We start from the raw sequence: 17,780 nt of genomic DNA, 5'->3' as shown, positions 1-17,780 counted from the left end.
TGAGAGTGTGGGCTTCAGAGTAGTCAGAGAAGCCGGGCTCTTAATGCAGACACGCCTAGGGAGTGTCTACTGAGGATCAGGGACCATGCAGTGCCCAGTGCAGGACAGAGAATGTGGATTCACCCAGTGGAGAACGGAGAACAAAGAACGTCCAACGTGGAACAGACAACCCGCACATCCCACGTAGAATAGGGAGTGAGGGGTGTCCATTTGAGAACAGACATTGTCTGGCTCAAGTGTTAAGAGGTGTCCTCAAGCTGGTCTGGGGAACAGAGACTGCGGGGAGGTGAGGTGAGGTGTAGGGGTTGGAAGCCAGAGATCGGGGAGCAGGGGACTGCAGCGCAGACATGAAGGAAGTTGACTGGGTGGAGCTTGTGGTGCTGGTGAGACTGGCTATGCTTGGAAGGTGGAACCATCATCAGGAGGCACTGACAGATCAGATGTGGGTGAGAGAGGGGTCAAGGCCAACTCCAGAGCTTGTGGATAACCTGGAGGATGGGGAGTTGCAGGAGGAAAGAGGAGGACCTCCTGAATTCAGGATGTGTGAATTTCCTGTGGTTCACCGCGTGGGCGGCGCTGTGACACCTAAACTCGTAAGCCCTGGGTCCAGGAAGAGAGGTCAAGATGTGACGTAGATTTCGGGCTTCCCAGAGCCTCAGTGTCTTCATCAGTGAAATGGAGACAATTGTCCTGCCCCTGCAGCCTACAGGAAGGAGCACATGAGTCAGCTACCCCACCTCCCCAGTCTGGTATGCGGTGGGCCTGCAGCAAATGCCCCTTCTTTCTTTCTTGGTCCCTTTCTCTGACACCCTCCCCAAATCCCAGCTGCCCTGGATCCCTCATGGATTCACAGATTGGCTCATGGCCCCCTGTTGGTCCAAGGAAATCCCAGTGACCCTCACCACCACTGTCACCCATCTTCTTTCCAGGGGATGAATCCAGAGGACCAAAGTCGCAGTGAATCCCCTGAAAACAGACATCCACATGTGCTCATAAACAAAGACAAAAACACCCACAAAGACAAGGCAATCAACTCTACAGACCCCACACACAGGCCCCATAAAACCCCTCAGACATCTGGGGTGCCTGGGTGGCTCAGTCATTTAAGTGTCTGCATTTGGCTCAGGTCATGATCCCAGGGTCCTGGGATCAAGCCCCCACATTGGGCTCCCCGCTCAGCGGGGAGTCTGCTTGCCCCTCCCCCTGTGCCCCTCCCCCCAGTTCAGGCTCTCTCTCACTTGATCTCTCTCTCAAGAAAAAAATAAAGAAAATCTTTTTTAAAAAATTAGGGGCGCCTGGGTGGCACAGCAGTTAAGTGTCTGCCTTCGGCTCAGGGCGTGATCCCGGCGTTATGGGATCGAGCCCCACATCAGGCTCCTCTGCTGTGAGCCTGCTTCTTCCTTTCCCACTCCCCCTGCTTGTGTTCCCTCTCTCACTGGCTGTCTCTATCTCTGTCAAATAAATAAATAAAATCTTAAAAAAAAAATTAAAAAAGCCCTCAGACATCTGATCACACCCACATATATGTCCACACTCAGGCAGACACACTTATCCATGAAAATGCAGATGGCAAAACTTAGGCACCCATGCTAGAAGCCCTTTCCTCCAAGCCTCGAAACACAGAATGTCGGATTCTTGAGACTGACATTTTTTTTGTCCTGGATCTAACCATGCCTGAAGCTCACTATGCTTTTAGAGTTTTTTGTCATAAAATTTTCCCCTTTTTTGCTGGAGCCCATTTGAGTTGGGTTGTGTTTGTGTGTGCGTGCGTTCAATCAGAGTCCTGGCTGATAGAGATGAATAAGTCTTTGCTAAGTAAAAAAGATTGAGAAAGGAGGTATTCCAAGATGAAAGATAGAATTTACAGGGGCCTGGAAGTATGAGATAGCATGGCCAGTGGCAAGCTGTATTATAGTGTGTACAGTAGTGCTGGCGGCCGGCTGAAGTCAGGTAGAGCACTTGACTCTGAGTGTCTGATCCCTTGGGAGTCTAGTCAGCCGGAGCCACTGAATGTTCTAGGTCAGGGGAGTTCGACACTCAGAAGTCTCCAGCGGGAGGTCGTGCGTGGATAAATGAATGTATTTGCCTCAGACCTGCGAGATAGGCGCAGAAGCTAGGAGACTGAATCTCAGAGAGGACAGCCACACAGGATACCAGAGAGTCCTGTCTCAACCGACTTCTGAGCTTGCCGGTGTCTTCGAACTACAACTTCCGGCATGCAACGCGAGCGACCGCTTGTCCCTCGTGGCTTGCTCCAGCTGCAAGCCTGACGACTGGTCTTATGGGTTGTTTGTCAAAACAGAGCCGGGCTCTGATTGGTTGGATTCCCGCGAGGTGCCCGGAGCCTCCGGTCCGCGGACCGCGCTCCCGCCGGCGACATGGTGAGCCGGCGGCCAGCGGCGTGGGGGGCCTTGGCTGGGGGGCAGGAGATCCCGCGGAGGGGGTCCAGGGAGACACCGAGGGAACTGGGATCTCTTTGTGGGGATTGGGAGCTCTGAGGGACTCTGGGTCGCGCTGAGGGCCGTGTGTCCCTCTCAGGGTTCAGTCTCCCTGCGGGACCTACGTGGGGGTTGGGGGTTCTGCCTAGAGGACTGGAGGTCCCTAAGCGTTCGAGAATTCTGGAAAATCTCTGAGGGCCCTCTAGGGGCCTGGGGACCTGCCGAGGGGTCGCAGCCCCGCAGAGGGGACTGGGGACCCGAAAACGTACGGATCCTCGCTGGGGAGGTTGGGGGTCCCGCTGGAGCCCACGCTGGCGACGTGGGTCCTGCGGAAGCATGGGATCGCTGCGTGTATTGAGGTGTGTGGAAGGGCCCGGGACAGTCCTGAGAGGAGGAGCCAGGCCAGGGGGATCTGGGTGGCCTCGGAGCGGACGAGGGTCCCAGAATTGGAGACAGCGCAGTTGGAACCTTCAGGTCTCACGCGGCTCTGGGTCCAACCTACTGAGTTCATTCTTCATACTTAGCCTGGCCACTGTGGGTGGGTCAGACTGGTGCGGGGCGAGAGCGGGAACTCCCGACCCCTAAACGTTCGGACTGGGCAGAGGGAGGGGCCCCGGAGGTCGACCTGACCCTGCCTGGGGGAATCCCCAAGGAGGGGCGTTGGATGTGCGCCTGAACATGAAAAGTGAACGTGGTTCCCGGCCTGGGTGCGGGAAGCAATGGGAGATGAGCGGAAGAGTTCTCGAGAGCGGAACGGAGGAAAGTCTCATTGGTGTTAGCAGGTAGCAGGATTCTCGTATTCTCGGACTGTAGGTCCAGGGAAAGACTTTGAGCAGGAGAGAGACGTGGGCTGATGTGAGGCTCCAGATATCTTGGGAAATCTGCAGAGCCAGGACCTCAAGACCGGAGGCTGCTGGGGGGAGGGGCTTGAAAAACATCGCTGGACCCACCTCAGGAGCCTCAGGTGGAGGGATGCTTGTCTTTCTTCCCTCTTTCCCATCTCCTCCCCTTCCTCCTGGCTCCTCCTTCTTCCCTCCCTCTCTCCTTCCTTCCTTCCGTCTTGCCTCTCCTAGGTGCTGGGACCGAAGTTTGAGCCACGGTGCCCTCCCTGGGAGGTGTCAGAGGGTGATAGGGGTCTGCAGTTGAGAGCCCAAGGGTCTGGGAGGGCCTCTGAGACCCCAGTGAATGGAGGCAGACAGGCCTACGGAGAGAGCCGGGCAGCGAGGCAGGGTGTCTTGAGCTGGGCCCTCCAGGCCTTGCTGGCTGCGAAAAGGAGTTGGATGTTGACTGACATCCTGACTCGCTGAAAAGGGCCCAGCGCTGTGTCTGCAGGAGTGACAGACGGGTACTGGGGCCTCCTGAGACTAGACGGGGATGATCTGCACACTAGGCATTGAGGTCCAGGCTAGAGGTGCCGCTGTGCTGGGGTCGTGTTAGGTCGTCGATGGCTAAAAACCTAGCAAGAGATTGAGTCACAGGGTGGAGGCCACAGAAGGAAGAGAAAAGTCAGCAGGGGAGCCCCAGGATCTGTTGTCTGGAGAGGCTCTGGGGACGCAGAAAGGGGCAGAAGAGGACCCTAGGAGGAGGCGTGGGCCCTCGGAGAGGCCCACATCACTGGGCTTGGAAGGCGGCTCCTTGACCTTGCCGGTGACTGTGCCCACAGTCTTTAGTGACCGCTAGCCAGTCCGGACTTGGGGGTTAGGGAGGGTGAGCAGTGAGAAGAGGAGATTAGTGAGATTTAAAGACCAGAAAGATGATGCGCCAACCTCATTACTGAGAAAATGTTTCTGGTTTACAAGTACAGGCATAGAGAAAATATCCTCTTAGTTATCTTAATGATGGATTTCTCCGCAGTCATTCCGAATTACTGTGTTGGCCCGATACCCATCACACTAGAGCTTTTCCTATTAAAGTTAGCGTATTCTTGCCTGATTAAAGGCTAATTTTAATAATTAATTTTAATATTAAAGTAATCTTTATTTCACTTTAGTTGTTAATTATAAATATCATAATACTAGTCGACAGCACTCCTGAGCACATAATTTTATATAATTACATAATTACTGATACCAAATTGGTATTTATTGCATTCAAGCAGGAAAACCCAGCTTCAGACTGATTACCAAAAGCATTCCTTCTAAAGCGTTTTAAAATTAATATATGAAAACGTGTAATGAATTGGTAAAAAGTTTGTTACGGAGAACTTAGTGAGAAATTCCTAATTTAAAAAGTCATCCCACTCGTATAACTTTGTCCTGAAACTGATAGTGGCCAGAAATAGACTTTCCAAGGAGGTTGATTACAAAAGGGAGCGAGAAGGAGAGGACGATGGAATCATCAGGATAATTTCCGGTGGGAAAGAGGGAGACAGAACTGCCAGGGTGAACTACGATGTGTGGGTGGGACCGTGGGAGGGGAGCCTCTTTCACTGGCTGTGCTCCTTGTAGGTCTGGAAGGTGGTCTTGACAGCACATGAAACAAAATAGGCAGCACCCCATTTCCAGATGGGGAAACCGAGGCCTCAGGGAGCTGAATAGCTGAAATCCACAGCAGAAGCCAGAAGTGAACCCCAGCCTGTGCTCTCCACGACACTACACCCCAGCTAGGTGGTGTTGGTAGGGAGTGCGGGAATCCACACACAGCAGGGGCTCCCAGGGTGGAGGCTGAGCCTACCCCAGGCCCCTCCTTCAAGATGCAGCTGGAGCCCAGGAGGCCCTCCCTCCCCAACCTGGCCCCAGCCTCTCTATAAATAACCTGACTTCTGAGGCAGTGATCTTGTGACCTTCTGGCAGGCACTGCCCTTCATGTCCCCTCCCCCCAGGCCGTCCTGGGAGTGCAGCTGGTGGTGACCCTGCTCACCGCCACCCTCATGCACAGGCTGGCACCGCACTGCTCCTTCGCACGCTGGCTGCTTTGCAATGGCAGGTGAGCCACAGCCCCGCCCCGGGCGGTGGGAGGAGCCCCGCCGGGCCCCGCCCCCTCCGCCTCATCCAAACCCTGCGGCAGGCCCTACAGTGTTCTTGGTTTTTTAAGAACAACTTTATTGAGATATAATTGACGTACAATAAACTGCAAATATTTGAAGCACACAGTTGGATCAGTTCTGACAGATGTACACACCCGTGAGACCACATTTCCCCACTGGAGAGAGCAGCTGCTTCCCCAGCCCCCGGCATTCCTGGAATCCAACCCCCCTGCCACACTACTCTCGCTGTAGATGTTTCCTGCAGTGCTTTTTGTCCCTGTTTGGCTCTCGGACCCTTTCTGAGATCTAGGGAAAACTGAACTTTCCGTCAATGCACACGCCTGCCCCGCCAGAAAAGATAGCCAGTAGATTCAGGGGTGTCCAGGACTCCAGGCCACCCGGCCGTTTCCCCATAGCTTCTCACTGCACTCCCCCAGCCTTCCCCTGGCCTTCCCCGGGCCTTGCATGGCCTTTGCCCATCCTGTCCCCATGCATTGCGGGTCTCCCCCTGGCTCAGTCCTGGGTTTGAGGAATCACTGCCTCGAGCCCTCCATGCCCAAGCTTTCTTGACTTCCCTTCTTTGCCCTCAGTCTCTTCCGATACAAGCACCCCACTGAGGAAGAGCTTCGGGCCCTGGAGGGAAAGCCGAAGCCCAGAGGCAGGAAGGAGAGGTGAGTGAGCCCCCAGCCTGAGGGGAGCAGCTCCCCTTCCAGGAGCAGTTCTGGGCACCGAGGAGAGGGGTGGACACCCCAGGTTGAGAAGATGTCACTGTTGTTAATTGGTTGCCTCTGGCTGAGAGCTAATGCTTATTGCAAGTGTGCCCTGGGCCAGCCCTGTGAGCGGGTGGTGTCCGCACCCTGATGTGCTGAGACCCAGGCTCGGGAGAAGGTACCTCCCAAGCCAGCTCCTCCCGTGCTCTGAGGGTGGCACGGTGGAACCTTACAGGCTGGATGGGGCGGGCCGCCATGTCTGGCTGGGGAGGAGAGAACAGAGGATGCCTCTCTGACCCTCCCTCCGCCCTTACCGCCCCCCCCCAACAGGTGGGCCAATGGCTATAGTGAAGAAAAGCCCTTGTCTGTGCCCCGAGACGCCCCTTTCCAGCTGCAGACCTGCCCCCTCACAGCGGTTGACGCCCTCGGTAACAGCCCAGCTGGGTCCCCAACGTCGCAGCCTCAGCCTGCACCNCCCCCGGGGGGGGGGGGGGGGGGGGGGGGGGGGGGGTGCCCGGCGCTGGGCTGCGGACTGAGCGGCGCGCTCCCGGCAGTCCTGCGCTTCTTCCTGGAGTACCAGTGGTTCGTGGACTTCGCCGTGTACTCGGGCGGCGTGTACGTCTTCACAGAGGCCTACTACTACGTGCTGGGCCCGGCCAAGGAGACCAACATCGCCGTGTTCTGGGGCCTGCTCACCGTCGCCTTCTCCGTGTATCCTTCCTCGGGCTGTGCCGGCGGTCAGGGAGGAGGGAGGCACGTGCAAGCGGGACTCCAGCTTCCCCCCCACCCCAAGTTGGTCTGTCAGTTATCAGCTGCTGCCCCCCAAAACTCCCCAAAACTGGGTGGTGTAAAACGGTCATTCTGTTATTCGCTCTCCTCCTGGGCGGGCTCAGCCCTGCGGGCTTCTCTCTGCTCTAAGGGGTCCCACCTTCCGGCGGGCTAAACCAGGCTTCCTCCTGGTAGCAGACGCGCCAGCAAGGAAGAAGGGGTGCTGCAGGCTTCCTGAGGCTTCACAGGAAGTGGCCCACCCCCATCTCCGTCCATTCTCTTGGTCAAAGCAAGTCACCAGCCCTGATGCAGGGGCAGGAAAAGAGATGCTCCCTTTGCTATGGTTTTTTTTTAATTATTTTTTATTTTTTTTTAAGATTTTATTTCTTTATTTGACAGGGAGAGAGAACAAGCAGGGAGAGTGGCAGGCAGAGGGAGAGGGAAAAGTAGGCTTCCTGTGGAGCAGGGAGTCCGATGCAGGGCTCGATCCCAGGACCCTGGGATCATGACCTGAGCCACAGGCAGACACTTAAGACTGAGCCACCCAGGCAGCCCCTCTGCTGTGTTTTTCTAAGAAGCTGCCCAGGGAACAGAGACAAACCTGTGACACTGAGGACCCAAGTCTGAGAAAATGCCCTTGTGGAATGGGCTTGGGAAGAAAAGCCCATCTCGAAGTCCACACTAATTCTGGAAAGCCCCATGGCTGTTTTCAGGGCAGATTCAAGATACAGCCCTTGTATCTCTGACAGCTTCTCAGAGGAACGGGAGATTCACCTGCTGTGAACGCAGCCAGGTTCGGTGGGTCAGGCGGACCACCCCCTTCTGAAGAAACAGACTTGCTGGCTATTTCAGTGAGAAATGGCCACAGGTAGGGGTGCCTGGGTGGCTCGGTTGAGAGCCCAACGCTTGGTTTCATCTGGGGTCATGGTCTCGGTGTCGTGGGATCGAGCCCTCTCCCCCCTAGTTGGGTTCAGAGCTCGCATGGAGCCTGCCTGAGATTCTTTCCCCCTCCCCCTACTCTGCTCCTCCCCCCACTTGCTCTTGTTCTCTCTCTAAAATAAATAAATTCTTTAAAAAGAAAGAAAAAAGAAATGGCCACAGGTGGTGTGACGAGGCCAAGCTGGAGGCCCAGGCACGCCTGCCACCCACACAGCCCAAGCCCGCTGACACAGGCGCGAGCAGCAGTGGACCTTGGGTCCTGGGCTTGTTCGGCAGCTCACTCTTCGGCTGGGTCACCGCCCTGCTCCCGGAGACTCCAAACCCCGCTCTGGCTGGGAGCGGGGGAGTGGGGGAGCGGGGAGGGGCACTACAGCCGCTCAGGGCTTCCTTAACCCTGCCCCCAGCAAGATGTTCCTGGTGGTGACGCGGTTGTACTTCAGTGCAGAGGAGGGGGGCGAACGCTCCGTCTGCCTCACCTTCGCCTTCCTCTTCCTGCTCCTGGCCATGCTGGTGCAGGTGGTCCAGGAGGAGACTCTCGAGCTGGGCCTGGAGCCAGGTATGTGCAGCGTTTGGGGCGTGGGGTCGCCACGTCCATCACTCCCTCGTGGAAGTGCGTTTAAGTGGCTTGTCCCACCAGCACATAATCGGGGAAGGGGCGGGGGACTCTCTATGGCTGCTTGCTGCCCACGCGTCTCCTGGGGCTTTGGGGCAAGAGGCTGTCCTGTCTCGTGGCCTCTGATGGCTGCCTGCGGCTGTAGTTCTTCACAGGGCACTTCTGTTCCCCTCATCTGCCCTCTCCCCAGCAGCCACAGTGATTTAATATTTATCCGTTCTAATTTAATTTGGTGAAGGAAATGGTAAATGGCACAACATTCATAAAGTACACGAGGATATACATAGGGTAAAAATCACCCACGCTGGCTTCCCTTCCAAGAGGAAAACTGGGAGACCACTGTCCTTTTTCCCCATAAAACGGTAGTGTTTATGGCTGTACACCTTGTCTTCTTTTTCCCTTAAAAACATTAATTTGGAGGTTGTCCCTTGATGCTACATACAGTGTGGGGTGCATTTTTTTTTAAATTATAATAGCCACATAGTATTTCATTTTATGGGGGGTTCCATAATTATTTAACCCGTCCCCTACTTCTGGACATCTAAGTCTTCACTATCAAACGTTGTTCAAAACCATGTTGTGTTACAACAGTGTCGTGTGGGAATAGCCCTGCACATGTGGCCCTGTGCGAGAAAGTGCATTTGTAATTTCGATAACGTTGTAAATTGACATTTAGGAAAAGATTAATGAAGTGCCCATTTCCCCACATTCTCTCCAGTGTGTTTCCTCAGACTTTTTTTTTGTCCTGGCTAACCTGATGGGTGAAAGTATAAGCAAGGTTGAGCGTCTTTTCCTATGTGGAAAAGTCATTTCTATCTGCCTTCCAGAAAAGGTCTGTCCTTTTGCCCAGTTTTCTGCTGAGTTGTTGACCCTTTTATTGATTTGTAGGAGCTCTTTATATATTAGAGACATTAGCCTTGGTATGTGATAGTAGTCGCAAATATTTTTTCTTAGTTTCCCGTTTTTCTTTTGACTTTCTCTATTCTTTGGATGATCTTTTAAAAATATAATTTGTAGCACATCACTTCTCTGCCAGATACCAGACTCTTGTGTTTGGATAAAGATCAAAGTACTCACTGTGCTGTGCGCAGCCTTGCTGTGTTCCTTGAGCTTTATCTTCACCAATTCTCCCTGCTTTTCAATTTTTAAAATTATCTAATGTTTGATATATATATATATATATATATATGCATATGTATTAACGTGTATATGTAAATTACAAAGCAAAATAATAATGTAACAAACTCACTTCTTAAATGAGAACTAGAACATTCCCAACATTCTTGCATGTCTCTGGTGCTCCTTTCCAATCCCGCCACCTTCCTCTCCTACTCACAGCCCCAGTCAGTCTCTCAAATCTTGCGTTTATCATTCTTTTGCTTTTTTTTTTTCAAGTAGGCTCCATGCCCAGCATGGAGCCCATCGCAAGGCTCAAACTTCACAACCCTGAGATCAAGCTGAGACCAAGAGTCAGGTTCTTAATCGACTGAGCCACCCGAGCACCCCATTCCTGTGCCTTTGTAAAAAATAGTTTCATCACATGTGTTCTGTCCCTAAGGAATTCATCATACAGTTCGCTCGCTGTTGTGGATGGTGTCAGCCAGTGTGTCATCTGCCAGCTGGTGCTTTTCGGTCTTTTTGATACTGTTTACAGAGCGAGGCCGTGTTGGTCCGGGCAGCTTTTGTTCATCTCTTTTCACAGATGAATGACGTTCTCTTGTGAGGCCACTTGTCTTTGTTTGTCCATTCTCCTGTTGCAGGACATCTAGGTGGTTTCCAGATTTGAGCTTTTTTCACAGGTGCTGTAGGGAACATTCTTGGACACATTTCCTCATCTGCATATGCAGGCGTTTTTTTTGGGGGGGGCACAGGCTCTGGGGACGAGGGGGCGTGTTCACCTTCATAACAGGGTGCCTCGGCATTTTTCAGAGCAGTTCTCTCGGCACGCCCACCAGCTGTGCGGCCTGGGGTTCCGAGTGTGGACCCTGGTCTCAGGCTGCTCAACTGAGTCCCAGCCACCCTGGGCAAGCGTGGGTGAACTTGCAGCAGCCCCTGCCTCACCTCCCTGCTTGTGAGGTGGGGTGGTGAACGCACCAACCTTCGAGGGGCACAGTCTGGTGTGAGAGTTGAGGTCTATGGAAAGTGCTTGATTTTTGCCCGTCTAGTGGTGGAAAAGGACGCCTTTAGTGGTATTGACACGCATTTCTCTAATTACCTGGGAGGCTGAGCAGCTTTTCCTGTTTATTCACGATTCTCATTTCTTCTTCTTTGAAGAGCCTGTTCATACTGTTGCCCATTTTTCTTTGAGGCTGTATGTGTTATTTCCTCCATTTTTTTTATTGTGGTAAAATGCACATATTTACCATTTTATTTATTTATTTATTTATTTATTTATTTATTTATTTATTTTTAAAGATTTTTTATTTATTTATGTGATAGAGAGACAGCCAGCGAGAGAGGGAACACAAGCAGGGGGAGTGGGAGAGGAAGAAGCAGGCTCCCAGCGGAGGCCCGATGTGGGACTCGATCCCGAAACGCCGGGATCATGCCCTGAGCCGAAGGCAGACGCTTAACGACTGAGCCACCCAGGCGCCCCTACCATTTTATTTTTAAGAGTACACTTCAGTAGCATTAAGCATATTCACATTGTCGTGTGACCATCACCACCATCCTTCCCCCCCACCCCTTTTGCCTTGCAAATCTGAAACTCTGTCCCCATTAAACACTGACTCTCCATTTTCCCCACCCCAGCCCCTGGCGCCCTTCATCCTACTTTCTGTCTCTATGAATCTGACCATCCTAGACGCTTTCTATGAGGGCAGTCATTCAGCATCTGTCTTTCCGTGACCGGCTTATTTCATTCAGCATAATGTCCTTAAGGTTCATCCACGTTGTAGCCTGTGTTCAAATTTCCTTCCTGTTTATGGGTGAATACTACTCCATTTGCACGACTATATCCCATTTTGCTCATCCATTCATGTATCGACGGACATTTCTGTTGCTCCTGTGTTTCAGCTCTTGCGAATAGTGTTACGGACATGGGGGTACAAGTCCCTGCTTTTAATTCTTTTGGGTACAGATCCAGAGGTGGAATTGCTGGATTATGTAGTAATTCTATGTTTAATTTTTTTAAGGAGTAAACACTGCTTTCTTGGGGCACCTAGGTGGCTCAGTTGGTTAGGCATCTGCCCCAGGGTCCTGGGATCGAGCCCCATGTGGGGCTCCCCGCTCGATGGGGAGCCTGCTTCTCCTTCTCTCTCTCCTTCTGCAGCTCTCCCTGCTTGTGCTCTCTCTCTCAAATAAACAAATAAATAAACAAACAAATAAATAAGTAAAATCTTAACACCCACCCCCACACCCACACACAAACTCTTTTCTTGGGTGGCTGCACCATTTTACATTCCTACCAGCGGTGTACAAGAATTCCAGCTTCCCCACATCCTCACCAACATTTGTTATCTTCCTTTTCTTGTTCCTCGAGAGTGGCCATCCTAGTGGGTGTGAGGTGGTATCTCAGTGTGGTTTTTATTTGCATTTGCCTAATGATGAGTGATGCTGAGCTTATCTTCATATGCCTGTTGGTCATCTGTGTATCTTTTTTGGAGAAATTGTCTATTCAAGTCCTTTGCCTATTTTTCTTTCTTTTTCAAAGATTTTATTTTTTAGTAATCTCTACACCCAACGTGGGGCTCAAACTTACGACCCCGAGATCAAGAGTCTCATAGTCCACCAACCAAGCCAGCCAGGCGTCCCCTTTGCCTATTTTTTGAACCTGTATTTTTTTGGTGATGAGTTTTAGGAGTTCTGTATATATACTTGGGATATGCATCCCTTATCAGATATATGATTTGCAAATATTTTTTCCATTTGGTGGGTTACCTTTTCACCCCATTGGTAGTATCTTTTGATGTACAAATTTTTTTAATTCTTGTGAGTCCAATTGGGCTACATTTTCTTTTGTTGCTCGTACCATTGGTGTCAGATCTAAGACATCAGCACCAAATCCAAAGTAATGAAGCTTTTCTTTGGCTGTTTATCTTTTTTTTTTGTCTCATTGATTTGTAGGGTTTCTTTATATATTGTGGGAACTGATCCTTTCTTACATGTGTGGCACATACTTCCTCCTATCAAATCTGACACACCATTATTTCCTGATCCACTGAAAGAAGATTAAAAACACTGTCATTTAAGCTATTGCATGTCATCAATGGTCATGTGTTTCTCAATTTTAAAGTTAAAGTGGCGGGAGGGGGGAGTGTATCTTCAAATTTGTGGCATGGCTTTTCACTTTCATTGTGGTGTTTTTTTTTCCTGTTAAATTGTGGGGGACCTGTCTGGCTCAGTCAGTACAGCCTGTGACTCTTGATCTCAGGGTTATGAATCTGAGCCCCATGTTGGGTGTAAAGATTGCTTAAAAATAAAACCTTAAAAAAAACTGCCTCAAATGTTTTATTTTGAAAAATTCTAAACCTGCAGAATGGTTGGAAGAATCCTCTAATGAATTCCCCTATGCCCTTGACCTAGATTCATTTGGCCACGTTTCATTATTTATTCTCTGCACATGCACATGCCACACTTTTTTGGGCTGAGCCCTTGAAAATAGTTGCAGCGCTCACCTCTGGTGTTTTGTTTTGTTTTGTTTTTGATGATTGGCAGTTCCTTATTTTAGTTGATTTTTGTCTTGAAGATATTCCCTTCCCTTCCCTACAATCAGAAAGACATGTTCTATTTTCCAACACAATATTTCAATTTTGCCTTTCACATAAACCCTTAAACTCCTGGTTGTTCACTACTGTCTTATGAGGTAGGGATCAAACTGAGTGTTTTCCATGGAATGACCTTGCTGTACAATTGCATTTTTAGTGAATTGTGGGGTTTCTTTTGGCTTTCTTTCACCTTTTCCAATCTTTCCCTTTTGTGTGGCTAGGATCTCTGGCTTTTATAGCACTATTCTGGTAGGTTTCTTTTTCTTGTTTCCAATTTCTCAGTTGGGTATTTAGCTATTTAGTTTTCAGCTTCTTCTATTTCTCTTTCTAGCATTTCTAGCATTTAAGGCTATAAATATTTTACTAAGTCCCACTTTTGTCCACACCTTAGTTTTGGCTTGTAATTTTAATTATCAGGCAGTTCTGGGTATTTTTATGTTTCCATTGTGATCTTTCTTTCTCTTTCTCTTTTTTTGCCTGCCTTCCTTCCTTCCTTCCTTCTTTCTTCTTTCTTTCTTTCTTCTTTCTTTCTTTCTTTCTTTCTTTCTTTCTTTCTTTTTTTCTTTCTTCTTTCTTTCTTTCTTTTTCTTGCTTTTCTTTCTTTCTTTCCTTCCTTCTTTTTTAGAGGGGGGAAGGGGCAAAAGGAGAGGGAGTGTAAGAATCCCAAGCAAGCTCCATGCCCAGTGCTGAGCCCAGTATGGGGCTCAATCTCACCACTCTGAGATCATGACCTGAGCCAAAATCAAGAGTCAGATGCTTAACTGACTGAGCCACCCAGGCGGTCCAGTCAGTGTTTTCTTTATGTTTTGTGGCTAATTGACAAGGTGTTTACAAGTGTAGAATTGCTATATATACCTGGTGAATTCAACCATTTTATCATGGTATATTGACCACTTCTGATTCTAATAATACTTCTGTCTTACTCTATTTATCAGGTAATAATATAGCCTTTTCAGCTTTTTTTTTAAGTTGAGATATAATTGACATGTAACATTGTTAGTTTCAGGTATACAATATCATGATTCAGCATTTGTATGCATTACAGAACAGTCACCACAATAAATCTGGTTAACATTCATCACCATACAGATACAACTTATTTTTCTTATGATGAAAACTTTTAAGATCTATTCTCTTAGCAACTCTCAAATACACAATACCACCTTTCTTTTGCTTAGTATTTGTCATATCTTTTTAACATCCCTTTTTTTTCAACCTTATAGGGACCTTATGTTAAGGTACGTCTCCTTTAAAAAACATACAGCTGGATATTTTCAATCAAGCCCAACAGTCTCTGTCATTTAATTTCAAAGTTTAACCTGCTTACATTTATTATGATTACTGACATATTTGGCATTGTTTCTACCATCTTACCTTTTCACCTTCTTTTTGTTCTTTTTCTGTGATTGCTGTTGACATTGGCTGCTGGTCTAATTGTCTTTCCTCTGTAGGTGATCTGTCTTAAATCCCTGGCTGCTTTGCGATCTCTTTGTTTTTGGTATTCCAGTTTCACTACAGTGTATAGGTATGGATTTCTTTGTATTATTCTGGTTTGATATACTTTGTGTTTGTCATTCATTCTGCAGTCTTTTCAACTATTCTCTTCCAAATCTCCTCTCCTCCTTCATTCTCTCTTCCCTTCTCTCTCTGGGGCTCTTATTTGAATTATGCTGGACTTTCTAGTCTGTCCTCCTTATCTCTTAATCTCCCTTCATATTTCCTAACTTTTTATCTTTCTGAGTTGGAGTCTGAGTGATTTCTTCAGATCCAACTCATTCATTCCTTCTTGGTGTTTTGAATATGCCATTTAACAACCTATCATTTCAATAATTGTATTTTCCCTTTGGAAGAGCTTAATTGGTTCCTTTGCAAATATATCTGGTCATCTGAGGTAGCCTCCTGTTGCCTGTTCTGTGATTCCACCTTTTATTTTCCTCAATAATTTCACACATAACACCTGCAAGATTTCTGTAGTCTGCAGGGTCTAAACTNGGTTCAAACTTTTCCCCCCCCCCCCCCCCGCCCCGCCCCGCTTACTCTCCATCATGGTGATTTGTTCCCTGGTGTGTTTGGTGATTTGGGTTGTGAGCTCATTTTTATTTGCTTTTACTCTGTGGAAAATCCGAGGGCCTGAAACGAAGATTCTTTCCAGGACTTTGATTTTCTCCTATGGGAGTCCTTCATGCCCCTCCAGATTCCTGGTATAATCCAGGAAGCTTAGACTCAGTGGTCCCCTGCTTTCCCCCAGGCCAATCAAGGGTGTTCACCTGGTACATTTTCCTATTCTTAAAAAAAAAAAACCCAAAAACCCAAACCAAAACAAAAAACGCACATAACCAAAATACAACAAAAGTTTTCCTTTTGCCTGGCACTGAGCCTGGCTCCCGCTGATGTATTCGTACCTGGGGAGCAAAAGTCTATCTGGGAGGGGGGCAGAGCAGACACTGAGGCTCCAGGGGTCTGTTAGACACTGCCCTCTCCTTGTCTTCCCCAGGCCTGGCCAGTATGACCCAGAACTTGGAGCCACTTCTGAAGACGCAGGGCTGGGACTGGGCGTGAGTTCTGGGAAGTGAGGTGGGGCAAGGGCAGGCTGGGACTTGTAGGTGGTTTGCTGACAGGCTTTGGGGCCTCCTGACCCTTCTCTTCTCCCTAGGCTCCCTCTGGCCAAGCTGGCCATCCGCCTAGGGCTGGCTTTCGTGGGATCCATGCTGGGTGCCTTCCTCACCTTTCCAGGCCTGCGGCTGGCCCAGACACACCTGGACGCACTGACCATGTCGGAAGACCGGCCCATGCTGCAGTTATGCAGAGTGCCAGATGGGTGGGGGGTGGATTTAAAGGAGAGGCTGGGGGATGGTGGGCCTCACTCCTCTGTGCCCTTATCCCTAGGTTCCTTCTGCATATCAGCTTCCTGTCGCCTCTGATCATCCTGTGGCTCTGGACCAAGCCCATTGCACGGGACTTCCTGCACCAGGCACCCCTGGGGGAGGTGCCCTTCTCCCTGTGCGCATCCGGTGGGGGGGGAGGGCAGCGGGGGCCCTTCTGTGTACCCCCGTCTCTGAGGCTCAGGGAGGAGCCTTGGATCCTGGGGGAAGATCCTGGAGCAGGGGCGGCCTCCCTAGCCTCCTCACTCCCCTCCCCACAGGCTGTCGGACTCTGCCTTCGACTCACTGCGCCTCTGGGTGCTGGTGGCCTTGTGCTTGCTAAGGCTGGCCGTGACCAGGCCCCACCTGCAGGCCTACCTGTGCCTGGCCAAGGCCCGCGTGGAGCAGCTGCGGCGGGAGGCCGGCCGCATAGAGGCCCGTGAGATCCAGAGGCGGGTATGGGCACTGAAGGTGGGAGGGGTCCCTGTCCCTGGGGCGTAGGGTCGCCCGAAGCCCAGAAGGCCTCCCCCTTCCCACTCCCCCCACGTAGCCCCTGCTACCTGCCCACTAGGTGGTGCGAGTCTACTGCTACGTGACAGTGGTGAGTCTGCAGTACCTGACGCCGCTCATCCTCACTCTCAACTGCACGCTGCTGCTCAAGACGCTGGGTGAGAAGGGGCGTGGCTGGGGGCGGAGCCTGGGGCGGGGAGCGAGGCGGGGCGGGGACGGAGAGGGGCGAGGTGGCGGCGCCGGGGCAGGACTTGGTAACACTCGGCGGCCGGCGGGGTGGGGCGGAGCCTGGAGGGCCCGGGGGAGGGGAGAGGAGGAGGTGGGGCCGAAGTTGGGGTGGGCGGCCGGAGAGAGAGTTTGGGGTGGTGGCGGGGGTAGGAGGTGGAGCCTAGGGCTGGGTGGGGGTCCCAGAGGTCAAACCCCGCCTGTACCTCTACCCACCCCTCCCTCCACCCTCTTGCCTCACAGGCGGCTACTCCTGGGGCCTGGGCCCGGTCCCCATGCTGTCCCCCGCCCCGTCCTCAGCCCACGGTCGCCTGGTGGGCCCCGGGGAGGATGAGGCCCAGCAGACTGCGGCCCGGATCGCTGGGGCGCTGGGCAGCCTGCTCACGCCCCTCTTCCTCCGCGCCGTCCTCACCTTCGTCATCTGGTGGACCGCAGCCTGCCAGCTGCTCTCCAGCCTCTTCGGCCTCTACTTCCACCGGCACCTGGCGGGCTCCTAGCCGCTTGCAGACGCCCCTGGGGCCCCAAGTTCCGGGCCTGAGCCAGCGGCTTAAGGGTCACCTCCTCCATGTGTGCCTGGGCGTCCTCACGTGCAAGGTGGGCCTGGGAGTCCCCGCAGCACCTGCTGTGCCCGCCCACCTCACCGCAGTGCCTGAGCCCTGGCCCCTCGGATCCCACGCTTCTGCCTCAAAACTGTTGCCCTGGGCCCAGGGGCAGAGGATCCCACGGCCACTATTCTCCGGTTGCATGCCTCGTCCCCCCATTTGAGGCAGGTGGGGGAGGGGTCATTATTCTGAACAAATAAAACAACAGGCTGATTTTTACTATCAGGACTGGCGTGGTTTGGGAGGTGGCTTTCTGCATGTTGGTGTTTGGTGCTCAGTGTGCTTCGTAAAGGGAATGACGGCGGAGCACAGGGCGACCCAGACAGCGGGCAAAGGCCTGGGAGCAAGAAGTGAACGGGAGAGAAGAAATGCAACAATGTTGAGAGGAGAGGCCACAAGTCAGGGGAGAAGGAAGACAGGGCGGTTGGGTCTGGGGCGGGGGG

At 51.4% G+C, this 17,780-nt stretch overlaps 1 protein-coding gene across 3 annotated transcripts; it reads left to right on the top strand.

The window, feature by feature from the left end:
- The first annotated feature begins 2,271 nt into the window (after positions 1-2,271).
- On the top strand, positions 2,272-17,561 carry TMEM161A (transmembrane protein 161A). 3 transcript variants are annotated; one of them, XM_034658112.1, is made up of 12 exons: positions 2,272-2,381; positions 5,260-5,363; positions 5,994-6,074; positions 6,444-6,541; positions 6,668-6,824; positions 8,225-8,376; positions 15,634-15,694; positions 15,793-15,936; positions 16,026-16,121; positions 16,282-16,456; positions 16,572-16,668; positions 16,979-17,561. In XM_034658112.1, the coding sequence occupies exons 1-12, from the start codon at positions 2,379-2,381 to the stop codon at positions 17,230-17,232; spliced, it is 1,422 nt and encodes a 473-aa protein (XP_034514003.1). In that variant the 5' UTR covers positions 2,272-2,378; the 3' UTR covers positions 17,233-17,561. The 3 variants fall into 3 exon arrangements, with proteins under 3 accessions (XP_034514003.1, XP_011220703.1, XP_034514004.1); XM_011222401.3 differs by having other exon boundaries at positions 16,026-16,139; XM_034658113.1 differs by lacking the exon at positions 2,272-2,381 and adding an exon at positions 2,813-3,220 and having other exon boundaries at positions 16,026-16,139.
- Positions 17,562-17,780: the final 219 nt, after the last annotated feature.

Source organism: Ailuropoda melanoleuca, chromosome 4 (genome assembly GCF_002007445.2).
Source record: "Ailuropoda melanoleuca isolate Jingjing chromosome 4, ASM200744v2, whole genome shotgun sequence".
Taxonomy (NCBI): domain Eukaryota; kingdom Metazoa; phylum Chordata; class Mammalia; order Carnivora; family Ursidae; genus Ailuropoda; species Ailuropoda melanoleuca.
Note: the sequence above shows the minus strand (reverse complement) of the source record. Positions and strands in the feature narration are given on the sequence as shown.